At 50.2% G+C, this 17500-nt stretch overlaps 2 protein-coding genes across 3 annotated transcripts in view; one reads left to right on the forward strand and one right to left on the reverse strand.

Moving 5' to 3' along the window:
• LOC134076326 (ubiquitin carboxyl-terminal hydrolase 22-like) overlaps nucleotides 1-2327 on the reverse strand; it is a 23944-nt gene extending 21617 nt beyond the window's left edge. For both annotated transcript variants that reach the window (XM_062531316.1, XM_062531315.1), the window contains exons 1-2: nucleotides 1697-2327; nucleotides 385-517 (exon numbers count right to left, since the gene is read on the reverse strand). In XM_062531316.1, coding sequence (XP_062387300.1) covers nucleotides 385-517; nucleotides 1697-1816 — 253 coding nt within the window. In that variant the 5' untranslated portion in view covers nucleotides 1817-2327. The remainder of the gene's footprint in view (nucleotides 1-384; nucleotides 518-1696) is intronic.
• Nucleotides 2328-2811: 484 nt separating this feature from the next.
• The window catches only part of LOC134077613 (uncharacterized), a 30363-nt gene continuing 15674 nt past the window's right edge, over nucleotides 2812-17500 (forward strand). Inside the window, exons 1-9 of the mRNA XM_062533316.1 lie at nucleotides 2812-2904; nucleotides 3875-3983; nucleotides 6509-6562; nucleotides 7394-7474; nucleotides 9796-9884; nucleotides 10880-10916; nucleotides 11316-11425; nucleotides 13744-16091; nucleotides 16737-17500. The exon at nucleotides 16737-17500 is cut by the window's right edge and continues 527 nt beyond it. Of these exons, the coding sequence (XP_062389300.1) occupies nucleotides 3904-3983; nucleotides 6509-6562; nucleotides 7394-7474; nucleotides 9796-9884; nucleotides 10880-10916; nucleotides 11316-11425; nucleotides 13744-16091; nucleotides 16737-17500 (3563 nt within the window). The 5' untranslated portion in view covers nucleotides 2812-2904; nucleotides 3875-3903. The remainder of the gene's footprint in view (nucleotides 2905-3874; nucleotides 3984-6508; nucleotides 6563-7393; nucleotides 7475-9795; nucleotides 9885-10879; nucleotides 10917-11315; nucleotides 11426-13743; nucleotides 16092-16736) is intronic.

Here is a 17500-nt window from a genome sequence, read left to right on the forward strand (position 1 = left end):
GTGTGTGTGTGTGTGTGTGTGTGTGTGTGTGTGTGTGTACCCAGGTGGTGTCTCTTGGCTCTGGCGTGCTCGTGGATGTGTGTGTGTGTGTGTGTGTGTGTGTGTGTACCCAGGTGGTGTCTCTTGGCTCTGGCGTGCTCGTGGATGTGTGTGTGTGTGTGTGTGTGTGTGTGTGTGTGTGTGTGTGTGTGTGTGTGTGTGTGTGTGTGTGTGTGTGTACCCAGGTGGTGTCTCTTGGCTCTGGCGTGCTCGTGGATGTGTGTGTGTGTGTGTGTGTGTGTGTGTGTGTGTGTGTACCCAGGTGGTGTCTCTTGGCTCTGGCGTGCTCGTGGATGTGTGTGTGTGTGTGTGTGTGTGTGTGTGTGTGTGTGTGTGTGTGTGTACCCAGGTGGTGTCTCTTGGCTCTGGCGTGCTCGTGGATGTGTTTCTTGGAGAAGCATCCGAAGAAGACGCAGTGGAGACACGAGTGCAGCCGGCTCAGATGGACCCCACACATGTGACACACACACGCCTTGGCCTGCAGGGACACACACACACACACACACACACACACACACACACACACACACACACACACACACACACACACACACACACACACACACACAGGAGGAGAGAGAAGACAGGTTAGATGGACCGCACACATGTGACACACACACGCCTTGGCCTGCAGGGACACACACACACACACACACACACACACACACACACAGGAGGAGAGAGAAGACAGGTCAGATGGACCCCACACATGTGACACACACACGCCTTGGCCTGCAGACACACACACACACACACACACACACACACACACACACACACACACACACACACACAGGAGGAGAGAGAAGACAGGTTAGGTGGACCGCACACATGTGACACACACACACACACGCCTTGGCCTGCAGGGACACACACACATACACACACACACACACACACAGGAGGAGAGAGAAGACAGGTCAGATGGACCCCACACATGTGACACACACACGCCTTGGCCTGCAGGGACACACACACACACACACACACACACACACACACAGGAGGAGAGAGAAGACAGGTTAGATGGACCGCACACATGTGACACACACACGCCTTGGCCTGCAGGGACACACACACACACACACACACACACACACACGAGGAGAGAGAAGACAGGTTAGCCATGAAGCCGGAGGCATCACTGCAGTCAAAAAACACTTATCATCACACACATCTACATCCACACACACACACACATCGCAACCAGACCTCCCCGTCGGTGGACGCGTGCAGGCACCAGAGTAGCCTCGTAGCAGCACGAGCTGCACCTGTTAACACGGTGGCACTGGCGCGCTCTGGCATCAACAGCGCGAGAGGAAATCATGGCGCTAAACGTTAAAAGTGGAGGTGGCACTGACAGCTCACGAGCGACTCTGGCCACGGGAAGGAACATCGAATGGACAAGCGGACTGACAGCGCAGAGGTGAATCGTACCTCACACACACCACAAACACCCCTCGACACCTCAACACACCACACACACCTCCACTGGATTCAATCTGCAGCTCGGCTGTTCCTGTCACTTGTTTTCCTCGGCGATGAGCGAGCTCTTACGTAGGCATTGTGTGCGTGTGTGTGTGTGTGTGTGTGTGTGTGTGTGTGTGTGTGTTAGCCCTCATGTCATGTTGCGTGTTGGCATGGCTCGAGTTGTTACCTTTCGCTTCCTGGTCTCGAGCGTCCCGCTCCACACAAAGCACTGGTAGATCACGCGCAGGTTCTGCCTCCAGTTGTCCACCTTGAACCCGCTCACGTGCGAGCACCCCGCCGGACTCATGATGACGGAAGCGGCATCCAGTTCTAGACGTTTAGCGACCGAGCGTCGAGTCGAACCGAACCACCTGTCTACTCCCGGATCGGTCCCCCTCGGCGGGCTGTGTGTGTAGCCACGGGCCGAGGGAGGATGTGCTCAGCGCACATCAAGGCGATCCTCCTCCGATCCAGTGATCCAGTGATACGAACCCCCTGCAGAACACGCGCATTAACCCAGCAGACCCCCTCTATACACCTCCGTGATATGTGTGTCCAATTCCACTACTTTAATGGACGGTAATGGAATTCAGCAGAGCAACCTGGGCAACGGAATCCGTACAAAAATCGTGTTCTCATAGGCCAAAATAGCCTAGTTCTTCTAATCGGTTGGATTTCATTTCTGGCGTTTCCTGTTGACGTCCCACCTACTACCAGAAATACTGTGTTGTGATTGGTAGAGAAAGGAGCCTGTCTTAATCGAAAGCTCTCATATACCAGGGAGGGCTTGCCATTGGCTACAAGAGAAACGTCGGAAGAGAGCGCGAGAGCTTTCATTCCAATTTGTCAATCAGGAACGCTGGCCACGGGACTTTTGATGCAGTGCGTTTGCAAAACACTAGCTGCATGTGTTCTAATTCACTTAATTCAGTCAATGAAATAAATGAGGACTTCTATTTCCCAGCGTAATACACGTTGTTCCCACATCACGCAGTTTGGGTTCTCAGAAGTACATGTGTTTGGACGCATGGGGCTGCAGAGACCGACTTGTTTACAATCCGACCCGTGTGAAGTGCTGCTGTGATGCGTCACTTCCGATGTTGACAAGAAATGAACACAAACTAGTGCCCAAAATAAATTGTTTAGATACTTTTATTCATTTCCGCCAAGTACATGTTTGTCATACGCTTTATCAAAAATGCTCTACCTTCACACAAAACATTTGCTTTATATATTTCCGGTTTCCATGGAGGCGTCTCCAAGCAAAAGGCGGTGTTATGGTCACGTGACAAAATAGTTGCGGGAAAACCGAAATAGCTTCGTCTTGAGATTTCAACTGTGCGATTTGCCTTCAGTCTTGTATACAATTCTCTCTGGTAACTGAAACGTTGAAAGGTACGTTTAATAAAAGGCTCCTTCATCATTGTTGCATGGCTACGCAGTCTGTGTGACGTGCATCATTGTCATAGTTTAGTTAGCTAATTAACGTTATCGTTTCCTTGTCCGTGCACGATAGCGTTAGGTAACATTGGGTTAGGTAACACTTAACTTCCCAGAAACAATTTACATCGCGATCAGAACGAATAATATTTGTTAGAATATTCTATCTAATTCGGATGTATTTGACCTTTTGTATATGGATGTCTGCTACCAGACCATACTTTCTGTGTATCGGCACGACTCAACATGGATGTACTAACATTAACGTTTGTGGTAGCAGGACACAGACTCACCTATCGACAAGTCACTGAGCTCAGAGACACTTGCTTAACTAAACTGACGCTACAATTTCTCAATTCTTGACAACAAATTAGGCTTCTCACATTTTCAGACTTTAGTCCTTTAGACGTCATCGAGTAGGCTGTTTGTTATCTGAACTGATGAAACTCAAGGGAAGGCCAGTTAAACTGTAGGCTACTTAACCTGTATCTGTGTTTCAAATGACATTATGTTGTGCCCTTGAATTCGAGCGGAATTTTGCCTGGAAAGTCTTTGGATTTGTAGTGAATTTGTTCTGGTCTCTGACCTCCTTTTCCAATGTCCACTCTAATAGAGAAGAACGACGCCATCTTGTGGACTGCAGAGTGTATCAGATGATTCAGATCAAGATCATGACATGTGGAACACATTAATAAATAAACAAATAAATATTATGATGCTTAGAACCACTGAACTGATGAAACACTGTTCTGATGTCCACCTACTGACTGGTTGACTGAATCCTGTCACCATAGTAACCGGGTGACTGGCGAGATGTTACTACTGGGTTATTACTGAATGAGTAGGGGGCTAGTAGTTCTAGCCCGAGGCTGTAGTAGATACCCTGCTGTCATGGTAACTGTGTCCTTGCCCCCTGCTGTCATAGTTACGTTGTGGCCAATCCCTGCTGTGTCCATGGCGATGGCCGGCCCCCAAGCAGAAGAGGTGAAGCAGCGCATCTCTGCCATCTGGGAGAACCTGCAGTGCCCCATATGGTGAGTACCTAGAACCTTCTAGAACCTGCAGTGCCCCATATGGTATGTACTGTACCGAGAACCTCCTAGAACCTGCAGTGCCCCTTATGGTGAGTAGAGCCTGCCGTGTTCTATATTATGCTGAGTATCTAGAACATGGAGCTTTAGAAACTACGTCTACTCTAGAACCTGCAGTGTTCCATATGAGAATTACAGTGCCTATAGAAAGTCATCATACCCTTTTGAAATAGTTACTTTTTTTTGTCTTACAGCCTGAAATCAAAACCCATTTTAAAAAAAATCTTTTCCAGTTTCATTAACAAATTTAGCTGTACAACATCAAAATAATGAAAAAAAAAGTCAGCAGTTCTGAAAATTAATAAAAAATTAAAAAGTAGAATAACAGGGTTGGAAAAGTCATCATACCCCTGACTTAATACTTTGTAAAGCTTCCTTTTGCTTTCATTACAGCCATCAATCTGTTTGGATATGTCTCTATTATAGCTTTGCACACCTAGATAGGGGAATATTTGCCCAATTTTCCGTGCAGAAATGTTAAAATTTAGTCAAATTCTGTAGGGAATGGCGATGGACTGCTCTCTTCAAGTCAATCCACAGATTTTCTATAGGATTTAAGTCAGGGCTCTGACTTTGCCACTCAAGGATATTCACCATCCTATCCTCAAGCCACTACTTTGTTCTTTTGGCAGTATGTTTAGGACCATTGCCGTGTTGGAAGGCGAATGACCTGCCCATATTCAGCTGTCTAGCATGGGGGCTGCAGGTTTTCCTCAATCATTTGGGTGTACTTGGCAGCATCCATTTTCCCTCCTCTCCTGACCAATTGCCCAGTCCCCACTGAAGAGAAACATCCCCACAACATAATGTTGCCCCCACCATGCTTCGCAGTAGGTATGGTGTGTTTTGGGTGTGTTTGGGTGTGTATACTGTGTTTGGTTAGCGCCTGGAGCTCAGTCCAAAAACTTCAATCTTAGTCTCCAAAAAGTTCGATCTTAGTCTCATCTGACCATAAAAGCTTTTTCCACATGGTGACAGAATATTCCAGATGTGTTTTTGCACTGAACTCCAAGCGCAATGTTTGGCGAAAACCAACACAGTACACCACCCAAAACACACCATACCTAGTGTGAAGCATGGTGGGGGCAACATTATGTTGTGGGGATGTTTCTTTTCAGCGGGAACTGGGCAATTGGTCAGGATAGAAGGGAAAGTGGATGCTGCCAAGTACACCCAAATGATTGAGGAAAACCTGCAGCCCCCATGCTAGACAGCTGAATATGGGCAGGTCATTCGCCTTCCAACACGGCAATGGTCCTAAACATACTGCCAAAAGAACAAAGTAGTGGCTTGAGGATAGGATGGTGAATATCCTTGAGTGGCAAAGTCAGAGCCCTGACTTAAATCCTATAGAAAATCTGTGGATTGACTTGAAGAGAGCAGTCCATCGCCATTCCCTACAGAATTTGACTAAATTTTAACATTTCTGCACGGAAAATTGGGCAAATATTCCCCTATCTAGGTGTGCAAAGCTATAATAGAGACATATCCAAACAGATTTATGGCTGTAATGAAAGCAAAAGGAAGCTTTACAAAGTATTAAGTCAGGGGTATGATGACTTTTCCAACCCTGTTATTCTAGTTTTTATTTTTTGATTAATTTTCAGAACTGTTTACTTTTTTTTCATTATTTTGATGTTGTACAGCTAAATTTGTTAATAAAACTGGAAAAGATTTTTTTTTAAATGGGTTTTGATTTCAGGCTGTAAGACAAAAAAAGTAACTATTTCAAAAGGGTATGATGACTTTCTATAGGCACTGTATAAGCTACCTCTAGAACCTGAGTGATCATATGGTCGCCAGAAACACACTCAGACTGGGTGATCTATCAAATTAATCACTAATGGTCTGCCGGACAGACGTATCACTAACTCACTTAAAGAGACCCTATGCAACTTTTTCATAGTCATCAAATCGCTCAGAGATCGTTGTTTTGCTTGACTGACCAGTTTAATCGAAAACAGTAATATTTCCTCCCGCCCCCAGTGTCCCTATCCGCTATTGCAACCTTGCAACTTTCTGATGATCGTCTTCAGTTTACATCTGGAAGTCAGAGACGCGTAAGGAACAAGAAGAACCACGCTTGCAATTTATATATTTGTATATAGCCTATATATGTATAAATATACACGCTAAAGCTGTCGGGGAAGCTCTGCAGAGAAATGTGCAAGCATAAAGCGAAAAACGAAACCGAAACCAGAGATGAAATCGCCAATCCTGCATAATTCCTCTTTAAAACTTGAACTTAGGTTTTATCTGTGTTGATAAACATACTGCAGCGATGCTAGAGGTAGCGGGAAGCTGTGTCAAGGCTGGGACTGACATGGGAAGCTGTGTCAAGGTCTCATAGAGCTCCATTTCTCAAGGTCACAGAGTCCATTTCTCAAGGTCACAGAGTACTGTAGGTATGGGAAAAAAAACAAAACATTGTGTGTCTCAACATCTCTTCTGACATTTTGTCTCCACAGTTTGGACCTGATGAGTGTGCCTGTGACTACAAAATGTGATCACCAGTTCTGCAAGTAAGCCCTGCGCAACACACTGTGTGTGTGTGTGTGTGTGTGTGAGTGTGTGATCACCAGTTCTGCAAGTAAGCCCTGTGCGAACACACACGTGTGTGTATGTGTGTGTGTGTGTGTGAGTGTGTGATCACCAGTTCTGCAAGTAAGCCCTGTGCAACACACTGTGTGTGTACTGTATATGTGAGTGTGTGATCACCAGTTCTGCAAGTAAGCCCTGTGCAACACACTGTGTGTGTGTGTGTGTGTGTGAGTGTGTGATCACCAGTTCTGCAAGTAAGCCCTGTGCAACACACTGTGTGTGTGTGTGTGTGTGTGTGTGTGTGAGTGTGTGATCACCAGTTCTGCAAGTAAGCCCTGTGCAACACACTGTGTGTGTATGTGTGAGTGTGTGTGTGTGTGTGATCACCAGTTCTGCAAGTAAGCCCTGTGCAACACACTGTGTGTGTATGTGTGAGTGTGTGATCACCAGTTCTGCAAGTAAGCCCTGTGCAACACACTGTGTGTGTATGTGTGAGTGTGTGTGAGTGTGTGTAGAGACACTTACCCAGAGGGGCTGAGATGCATGGTTCTCCTCTTTGGTTCCCCCTCTGGGTTCCCCTGTTCTCCATCTGTGTTCTCCTCCTGTTGTTCTCCATCTTGGTTCTCCTCTTATTGTTCTCCATCTTGGTTCTCCTGTTCTCCATCTGTGTTCTTCTCTTTAGTTCCACGTCTGGGTTCCCCTGCTGTTTGCCTTCTGGTTCTTGTTGTTGTTCTCAGTGCTCTGTGTTCCTGTCGTTCTACAGTATGTGTGTGTTCTGTTCTGTTCTCAGTGTTCTCTGTTCCGTTGTTCAGGTTCTGCATGCAGAAGCTGCTGGACAGAGGCCGCCGGCAGGAGGCCAACTGCCCCGTTTGCAAAACCAAAGTCACAAAACGGTGAGATACCTGACCGTAGCAAACATGGAGATCATTAAGGGCCGTTCACACCAAGAACGATAACGATAACGATAACTATAAATAAATATCGCTCTCATTAATATGAATGACAACGTTCACACATAAACTATAACGATAACGACATGAAGAACGATATCGTTGTTGATCACTTTCAGAGCGATTTTGAGAACGATAAAAAGCTAACAGCCAATCAGAACCCATAATATTCTAGCCATCACATTCATTAACATGAGGAGAGACTTTTCTTATCGTTGGCCAGTGTGGACGCTTTTATCGTTATGGTTATAGTTATCGTTATCGTTATCGTTCTTGGTGTGAATGGCCCTTTACTCTGGGCAGCATGGCAAAGGAATGCTCTGGAGTAGTAACAGCCTGGGGTCTATTTAAGCAATACTCTCTGGGCAACAGGGTAAAGGAATGCTCTGGAGTAATAACAGCCTGGGGTCTATTTAAGCATTACTCTGGGCAGCAGTGTAAAGGAATGCTCTGGAGTAGTAACCGCCTGGGGTCTATTTAAGCAATAGGACATGAGTGGGAGCTAACGGCACAGCTGTATATCGGCACAGCTAACGGAACGCCACACTAATTTCATACTGTGAATTTCAGTGTCATTGCTTTTATACACCAGTTTCATTACTAACTAATTTAGCTTCATGACGGTGATTTATGCATTGTGTTTTCTATTGTTTATTTAGATTTGTGTTCATTCCTCCGCCCCCACACAAAACAGTTCTAATCTTTTAGCTTTTTCATTTACCGTTGCCAAGCAACGTGACCCCACTCGAGACATGCGTTGCTTGGAGGTGAACTCGAAAGAAATTATTCATCCTAACTAAGAGCTAACTCTAACATGGCAGCAGATCTAATATAATAAGTTCAGTGGCCTCTTGTCTAATGAAAAATTAATAAATAGCTTGTTCGGACCTAATTGTTTTCTAATTATGGTCGATAACAGCTTCAGACCTTCATTTGGGAGCAAAATTACATTTTATGTGTTTGTTTTGAGCTAGCATGATACGGTATATAATGTTGGCTGTGCTGGTCTAATGTGTATTGTTGTCTGTGCTGGTGTGTAGTGTTGTCTGTGCTGGTGTGTAGTGTTGTCTGCTGGCGTTGTCTGTGCTGGAGTGCAGTGTTGTCTGTGCTGGTGTGTAGTGTTGTCTGTGCTGGTGTGTAGTGTTGTCTGTGCTGGTGTGTAGTGTTGTCTGTGCTGGTGTGTATTGTTGTCTGTGCTGGTGTGTAGTGTTGTCTGTGCTGGAGTGTAGTGTTGTCTGTGCTGGAGTGCAGTGTTGTCTGTGCTGGTGTGTAGTGTTGTCTGTGCTGGTGTGTAGTGTTGTCTGTGCTGGTGTGTAGTGTTGTCTGTGCTGGTGTGTAGTGTTGTCTGTGCTGGTGTGTAGTGTTGTCTGTGCTGGTGTGTAGTGTTGTCTGTGCTGGTGTGTAGTGTTGTCTGTGCTGGTGTGCAGTGTTGTCTGTGCTGGAGTGCAGTGTTGTCTGCTGGCGTTGTCTGTGCTGGAGTGTAGTGTTGTCTGTGCTGGTGTGTAGTGTTGTCTGTGCTGGTGTGTAGTGTTGTCTAACTGGCATTGTCTGTGCAGGAGTGTGATATCTATGCTGGTTTGCTGTTGCAGGAGTGTGATATCTATGCTGGAGTGTAATAATATCTATGCTGGTTTGCTGTTGCAGGAGTGTAATATCTATGCTGGAGTGTAATATCTATGCTGGCGTTGTCTGTGCTGGAGTGTAATATCTATGCTGGTTTGCTGTTGCAGGAGTGTGATATCTATGCTGGAGTGTGATATCTATGCAGGAGTGTAATATCTATGCTGGAGTGTAATATCTATGCTGGTTTGCTGTTGCAGGAGTGTAATATCTATGCTGGTTTGCTGTTGCAGGAGTGTGATATCTATGCTGGAGTGTGATATCTATGCAGGAGTGTAATATCTATGCTGGAGTGTAATATCTATGCTGGTTTGCTGTTGCAGGAGTGTGATATCTATGCTGGAGTGTTATATCTATGCTGGAGTGTAATAATATCTATGCTGGTTTGCTGTTGCAGGAGTGTAATATCTATGCTCGTTTGCTGTTGCAGGAGTGTAATATCTATGCTGGAGTGTAATATCTATGCTGGAGTGTAATATCTATGCTGGTTTGCTGTTGCAGGAGTGTAATATCTATGCTCGTTTGCTATTGTCTGTGCAGGAGTGTAGTATTGTCTGTGCTGGTGTGTAGTGTTGTCTGTGCTGGTGTGTATTGTTGTCTGTGCTGGAGTGTAATATCTACTGTATGCTGGTTTGCTGTTGCAGGAGTGTTCAGGAGAGTTCAGCGTTCCAGAAGCTGGTTGCCGGGCTACAGCAGCTGGTGGAGGCCTATGAGTTTGACACCTGCACAAGCTGTGAGTGGGACGACATGTGCTACACCTGAGTCATGACATGTGCTACAGGCCTGCTGAGTCATAACATGTGCTACACCTGAGTTATAACATGTGCTACAGGCCTGCTGAGTCATGACTTGTGCTACACCTGAGTCATGACATGTGCTACACCTGAGTTATGACTTGTGCTACACCTGAGTCATAACATGTGCTACACCTGAGTTATGACATGTGCTACACCTGAGTTATGACTTGTGCTACAGGCCTGCTGAGTCATGACTTGTGCTACACCTGAGTCATAACATGTGCTACAGGCCTGCTGAGTCATGACTTGTGCTACACCTGAGTTATGACATGTGCTACACCTGAGTTATGACATGTGCTACACCTGAGTTATGACATGTGCTACAGGCCTGCTGAGTCATGACTTGTGCTACACCTGAGTCATGACTTGTGCTACACCTGAGTCATGACTTGTGCTACACCTGAGTTATGACATGTGCTACACCTGAGTTATGACATGTGCTACAGGCCTGCTGAGTCATGACATGCCGTATAATCACTGAAAGTTTTGAAATTTGATTTTATAGTACATAGGTCTAATGAAAGCAAAGGTTTTTGTACTTTTTGATGTTTCCACCTCAAAGTTTTCATTTTTGTTTTCATTCAATAATTAGCTTTAGCTATTAAAGTAAGGTTCACAGTCACGGTTCATGCTTGTGAAAACATTTTGAAATGTCAGTGAAAATGGATGGGTGGGCTGGGCCTGGGTGGAGTGTGTGTGTGTGTGTGTGTGTGTGTGTGTGTGTGTGTGTGTGTGTGTGTGTGTGTGTGTGTGTGTGTGTGTGTGTGTGTGTGTGTGTGTGTGTGTGTGTGTGTGTGTGTGTGTGTGTGTGTGTGTGTGTGTGTGTGTGTGTGTGTGTGTGTGTGTGTGTGTGTGTGTGTGTGTGTGTGTGTGTGTGTGTGTGTGTTGGTGTCTGCATCCCTGATTGTGCGTGTCCTCTCCCCCTCTCCAGATTTCACTGGTTTGGCCCAAAGCAGGAGACCTGGCAGGTGAGAGCTAAACCAATCAGTGGAGGGCATGTGAGAGCTAAACCAATCAGTGCAGGGCATGTGTGTGTCATATTTACTGTCACATCTTAAAGTCGCTTAAGGGTATCATAGTTCCTTATGAGTGTTACTACATCTTTACATTACGTGTGTGTGTGTGTGTGTGTGTGTGTGTGTGTGTCTGTGTGTCTGTGTGTCTGTGTGTCTGTGTGTCTGTGTGTCCGTGTGTGTGTCCGTGTGTGTGTCCGTGTGTGTGTCTGTGTGTGTGTGTGTGTGTGTGTGTGTGTGTGTGTGTGTGTCCGTGTGTGTGTGTGTGTGTGTGTGTGTGTCCGTGTGTGTGTGTCCGTGTGTGTGTGTGTGTGTGTGTATGTGTGTGTGTGTCCGTGTGTGTCCGTGTTGCAGCACTGAGGTCTGGCAGAACACAGAGGAGTGTGTGGACATTGGGACCCCAGAGCATGATGGGATACATGGAGCTGACACAAGTGCACCCTCAATGACGTCATCTCGAGCAGGTGAGGTGCTGCTGGTAGAGTTTACAGGTGAGGTGGTGATGATGGTGTTGTGGGTGTTGATGGTGGTGGTGATGGTGTTGATGGTGGTGTTGGTGGTGTTGATGGTGGTGTTGGTGGTGTTGTGTATGGTGGTGTTGGTGGTGGTGATGGTGTTGTGGATGGTGGTATTGATGGTGGTGTTGATGGTGTTGTGGATGGTGTTGTGGATGGTGTTGTTGGTGGTGGTGTTGATGGTGTTGTTGATGGTGTTGTAGGTGGTGTTGGTGATGGTGGTGATGGTTGTTGGTATTGATGGTGTAGTGGATGGTGTTGATGGTGTTGTGGATGGTGGTGTTGATGGTGTTGTGGATGGTGGTGTTGATGGTGTTGTGGATGGTGGTGATGGTGGTGTTGATGATGGTGGTGATGGTGTTGTGGATGGTGGTATTGGTGGTGGTGATGGTGTTGGTGGTGGTGATGGTGTTGTTGGTGGTGGTGTTGATGGTGGTGTTGATGGTGTTGTGGATGGTGTTGTGGATGGTATTGTGGATGGTGTTGTGGATGGTGGTGGTGATGGTGTTGATGGTGTTGATGGTGTTGTGGGTGGTGGTGTTGGTGGTGTTGATGGTGTTGTGGATGGTGGTGTGGGTGGTGGTGTTGGTGGTGTTGGTGGTGCTGATGGTGTTGATGGTGTTGTGGATGGTGTTGTGGATGGTGGCGTTGGTGGTGGTGATGGTTGTTGGTATTGGTGGTGGTGATGGTGTTGTGGAGGGTGGTGTTGGTGGTGTTGTGGATGGTGGTGTTGATGGTGTTGTGGATGGTGGTGTTGATGGTGTTGTGGATGGTGGTGTTGGTGTTGTGGATGGTGGTGTTGGTGGTGTTGATGGTGTTGTGGATGGTGGTGTTGATGGTGTTGTGGATGGTGGTGTTGGTGGTGTTGGTGGTGTTGTGGATGGTGGTGTCTATGGTAGTTGGTTCATTGGTGGTGTTGATGGTGGTGTGGATGGTGGTATTGATGGTGTTGTGGATGGTGGTGTTGGTGGTGGTGATGGTGTTGTGGATGGTGGTGTTGATGGTGTTGTGGATGGTGGTGTTGGTGGTGGTGATGGTTGTTGGTATTGATGGTGTTGTAGGTGGTGCTATTGATGGTGTTGTTTATGGTGGTATTGATTGTTGATGGTATTGACGGTGGTTGGTTGTTGGTATTGATGGTGTTGTGGATGGTGGTATTGATGGTAGTTGGTTCATTGGTGGTGTTGATGGTGTTGTAGGTGGTGGTATTGATGGTGTTGTGGATGGTGGTGTTGTAGATAGTGGTTGGTTGGTGGTGGTATTGATAGTGGTATTGATGGTTGATGGTATTGATGGTGGTTGGTTGGTTGGTGGTATTGATGGTGTTGTAGGTGGTGGTATAGATGGTGTTGTAGGTGGTATTGATGGTAGTGTGGATGGTGGTTGGTTGTTGGTATTGATGGTGTTTTTTATGGTGGTAATGAAGGTTGGTGGTATTGATGGTGGTTGGTTGATGGTATTGATGGTGTTGTAGGTGGTGGTATAGATGGTGTTTATGGTGGTATTGATGGTAGTGTGGATGGTGGTTGGTTGTTGGTATTGATGGTGTTGTTTATGGTGGTATTGAAGGTTGGTGGTATTGATGGTGTTGTGGATGGTGGTATTGATGGTGGTATTGATGTTGTTGTGGGAGGTGGTATTGATGGTGGTATTGATGGTGGTATTGATGGTGTTGTGGATGGTGGTATTGATGGTGTTGTGGATGGTGGTATTGATGGTGTTGTGGATGGTGGTATTGATGGTGTTGTGGATGGTGGTATTGATGGTGGTTGGTTTGTTGGTGTTGTGGATGGTGGTATTGATGGTGTTGTTTATGGTGGTATTGAAGGTTGGTGGTATTGATGGTGATATTGATGGTGTTGTGGATGGTGGTATTGATGGTGTTGTGGATGGTGGTATTGATGGTGTTGTGGATGGTGGTATTGATGGTGTTGTGGATGGTGGTATTGATGGTAGTGTGGATGGTGGTTGGTTGTTGGTATTGATGGTGGTATTGATGGTGGTATTGAAGGTTGGTGGTATTGATGGTGTTGTGGATGGTGGTATTGATGGTGGTATTGATGGTGTTGTGGATGGTGGTATTGATGGTGGTATTGATGGTGTTGTGGATGGTGGTATTGATGGTGTTGTGGATGGTGGTATTGAAGGTTGGTGGTATTGATGGTGTTGTGGATGGTGGTATTGATGGTGTTGTGGATGGTGGTATTGATGGTGGTATTGATGGTGTTGTTTATGGTGGTATTGATCTATTGATTTCTCTCCTGCAGCTAAGGATGCCTTTGCCCAGCTGATGGACCTCGGAGACTCCTGCTCGGCCACGTCAGACAGTGGCCTCGGACACCTGCCGCAAGCCTCCAGGCTGGAAGCTCTACGCTCACCTGTGCAGCAAGACGAGGACTCGCCCTCACCTGCGGAAAGAGAAGACGACCTGCCTGCGGAGGGCGACCGCAACAGCCTGCCCCCGCTGGTCGAGGGAGGACATGACGCGCTGTCTGCCGCTGCTGTCTCCAGGCCTCCTCAGCCAATGGGGTTGGAGGAGGAGGAGGAGGAGGCGGAACCTGACAGGGTCGTGGTCCACGCCAAGAGACAGACGCGGTCGTCACAGATGCTGGTTGCCAAGCAACAACACCCTGGCGATTCTGACGATTCTGAGCTGGTTCTGCGCAGGTCCAGCCGCGGTGGCAAGAGGCGGGTTCTGGAGGTGGACCCGGTGGCGCCGGACGAAGAACCGAAGAACCAGAAGAAGAAGAATCTGGAGAACCGCAGCAGTCTGGGGAGGAGGCGGGTTCTGCAGGTGGACCTGGTGGCGCACAAAGAACCGAAGAACCAGAAGAACCGGGTTCTGGAGGTGGACCTGGTCGTAGACGGCAGGCAGCGAAGTCTGGAGAAGGTCTCGGAGTGGCTGCTGAGGATTCCGCCGGAGGAGGGACCAATCGACGACGAGGAGGAGAAGCAGCAGCAAAGCACCAACATGAGACAGGACATGAGCCAATCAGAGCAAGAGCACTCGCTCAGAGGGAGCGATTCCTGCTTGTCCGCAGACAGCCCAGCCAATCACATCACAACGAGCAACAGGCGAACCCCTCAGAGGGAGGAGGGCAGGAGGCTGCAGGAGCAGGTGTTTGGGGCCGTCTACACCAGGGGGCGCCAGACTAGAGGGGGGCAGGGGAAAGGGAGGGCTGCACCTGCCCCTCTCCAGCATTCTCCTGCCCCTCTCCAGCATTCTCTTGCCCCTCTGCAGGGGGGAGGCTCCCCTGGACCAGACGAGCTTCTCCCAGACGCCGCCGGGTCCACAGAGATGCCTACCGCTCCAGAACCCAGTGCTGCTGCACTGGACGAGCCGGAACCACAGGCCCAGCGGGGGGGGAAGCCCGGGAGGAGGAAGAGGAAGTCCGGCGCGCTGACACCGGAGGACTTCATCAAGAGGCCCTGTGTGGAGGACGGGAAGGAGCCCTGCACAGCTGCCCAGGACCTGGCAGAACCAGAGAACGAAGAGTCCGCTGCCCGGAACTCCGAGGAGCAGAGGCAGGAGGGTTCTGCCCGTAAGCCGGACGGGTCTGACCCAAACACACACGGAAGCGTCCCTGGTGACTCAGACCCAGAACCAGAACTTGGATCACCCCCAGAGAAGGGGTCGGCGTTTGAGGCCGAGGGGAAGGGCGGCGGCAGCGGCGGCGAGCGGTCCGTGGACGGGTCGGCGTTTGAGGTGAACGAGGTGAGGAGGACGGGGGGGCGACTGAGAGCCCGAGGGAAGATGATGCAGGACGCCTGGACCGCCCTGGACAAGACGCTGAGCGCCGACAACACGCCGGAGAGAGAGCCTCGACCGCGGAACACCAGAACCGAGGCGCCGGAGAGAGAACCTCGACCGCGGAACACCAGAACCAAAGCGCAGGAGAGAGAACCTCGACCGCAGAACATCAGGCCCAAGGCGCCGCAGAGGGACGAGAAGCTTGAGGAGAGGAAGCCGTCGAGGGCTGCCAGGAACCTGAAGCTGGTCAGCGCCGGCGCGGAGCACTGCCCCCTGGTGGCGCAGCTGAGTGGCGCACCTGCGAGCGATGGCGATGACGCCCAGATCGAGAGCTACCCCAGCAGCGGGGAGACCCGGAGCCCTGTCGCCAGGGCAACCAGGCGGAGCAGGAGGCTCGTCGACTTAACTAACGAGGTGCAGGGTGTCCCGAGAAGGACAAGAAACACGACCGCCAAAGCGCCGACAACAGACCCCCCCAATCCAGACCCCCCCAACCCAGACCCCCCCAACCCAGACCACACCAATCCAGACCACCCTGAGGAAGATCCCCGCGCTGCACATGCTACCACACACGTGAACACACACGTGAACGCACACGTGAACGCACCAGGTCACGGCCCTGCGGATTCCGTTGAAGAGCCGGACGCATCGCTGAGAACCGGTGCTGCAACAGCCACGGCACCGATAGAACGGCACGGTAACCCAGAGCGCTCTGTGGAGGGGAGGGAACGGCACAGTAACCCAGAGCACTCTGTGGAGGGGAGAGAACAGGGCGGAACCACGCAGACCCAACCTGGCGCGCCTCCGAAACGGAACGGGTGTGTGTGTGAGCAGCGCATGGACAGCATTGAGGAGGTGGAGGAGGTGGAGGAGGTGGAGGCGGTGGAGGAGGAGGCGTCGGAGTCCAGGGAGGAGTCGTCCGCCGCCGTCGTCCCGCACACGCACACCCAGACCCCCCTCCCCTCCCCCAGACCGCTCCCCGCACTGACCCCGGTGCACTCTGGGAGTTTGCTGGACGCTGTGGTTCCACATTCGAGACGTTCTGCAGAGGCACTCGTCCCACTTTCCCTCCCAGGTGTGTCTCCCCAGCGTTCTCCTGCCCCTCTGCAGCGTTCTCCTGCCCCTCTCCAGCATTCTCCTGCCCCTCTCCAGCATTCTCTTGCCCCTCTCCAGCATTCTCCTGCCCCTCTCCAGCGTTCTCTTGCCCCTCTGCAGCATTCTCTTGCCCCTCTCCAGCATCCTCCAGCCTCTGCACCCAGTGCTCCAGCAGTGGCGTTCCAGCAGAAACATCGGCCCGCTCTGGAGAACCGATCAAGGGGTCCCACGCTGAAGGAGGAGGAGGAGGAGGAGGAGGAGGAGGAGGAGGAGGGTCCCAAGGTGGTGCAGGAGGAGGAGGAGGAAGAGGAGGAGGAGGAGGAGGGTCCCAAGGTGGTGCAGGAGGAGGAGGAGGAGGAGGAGGAAGAGGGGGGCAACAACGACAGCGAGCTGGACACAGAGCTGCTTCTGCAGAGCTTCAGAGGCAGCAAGAGGAAGTCCTTCCACCTGGGCTCTCCTCGGCGCCAGAGCACGGGCCCTGCGCCCGCAACGCCCGCAACGCCCGTCTCCACGGCAACGCCCGCAACGCCCGTCTCCACGGCAACGGAACCGCGGCCAGACACGCCGCCCGGCGCCAGTCCGAGCGCCGGTGTGTTTGAGTCGGGTCCGAACGCCGCGCAGAACCACGACGCCGCCGCTGCAGCAGCAGCTCTCTCCTGCGGCAGTGAAGTGATCCCTCCATCAGACCCGGGGCAGGGGCAACAACACTGCACTCAAGTGCCCCAGACGGGGCATCAGGGCTCTGGGAGTCTGCTACCTGCCCCTCCGGAGGTCCGTGAGGAGGGCAGTAGAGAGGACTCGGGGGGTAGGAGCTCTCCTGTGACCCCCAAACCCGAGCAGCAGGGCCAATCGTTTGAGTCCTCCATGACCCCAGATGGCCTGGTGCCGCTGGACGCAGAGGGTTCCGTTGCCCTGGACGCAGAGGGTTCCGTCGCCCTGGACGCAGAGGGTTCCGTCGCCCTGGACGCAGAGGGTTCCGTTGCCCTGGACGCAGAGGGTTCCGCTGCCATGGACGCAGAGGGTTCCGCTGCCATGGACGCAGAGGGTTCCGTCGCCCTGGACGCAGAGGGTTCCGTTGCCATGGACGCAGAGGGTTCCGTTGCCATGGACGCAGAGGGCCCTGACTGTGTGGTGCTGAGTGTGGAGGGGGAGGGGGAGGGGGGCACGGATGCCTCTCA

This window comes from Sardina pilchardus, chromosome 3 (assembly GCF_963854185.1).
Source record: "Sardina pilchardus chromosome 3, fSarPil1.1, whole genome shotgun sequence".
Lineage (NCBI taxonomy): Eukaryota > Metazoa > Chordata > Actinopteri > Clupeiformes > Clupeidae > Sardina > Sardina pilchardus.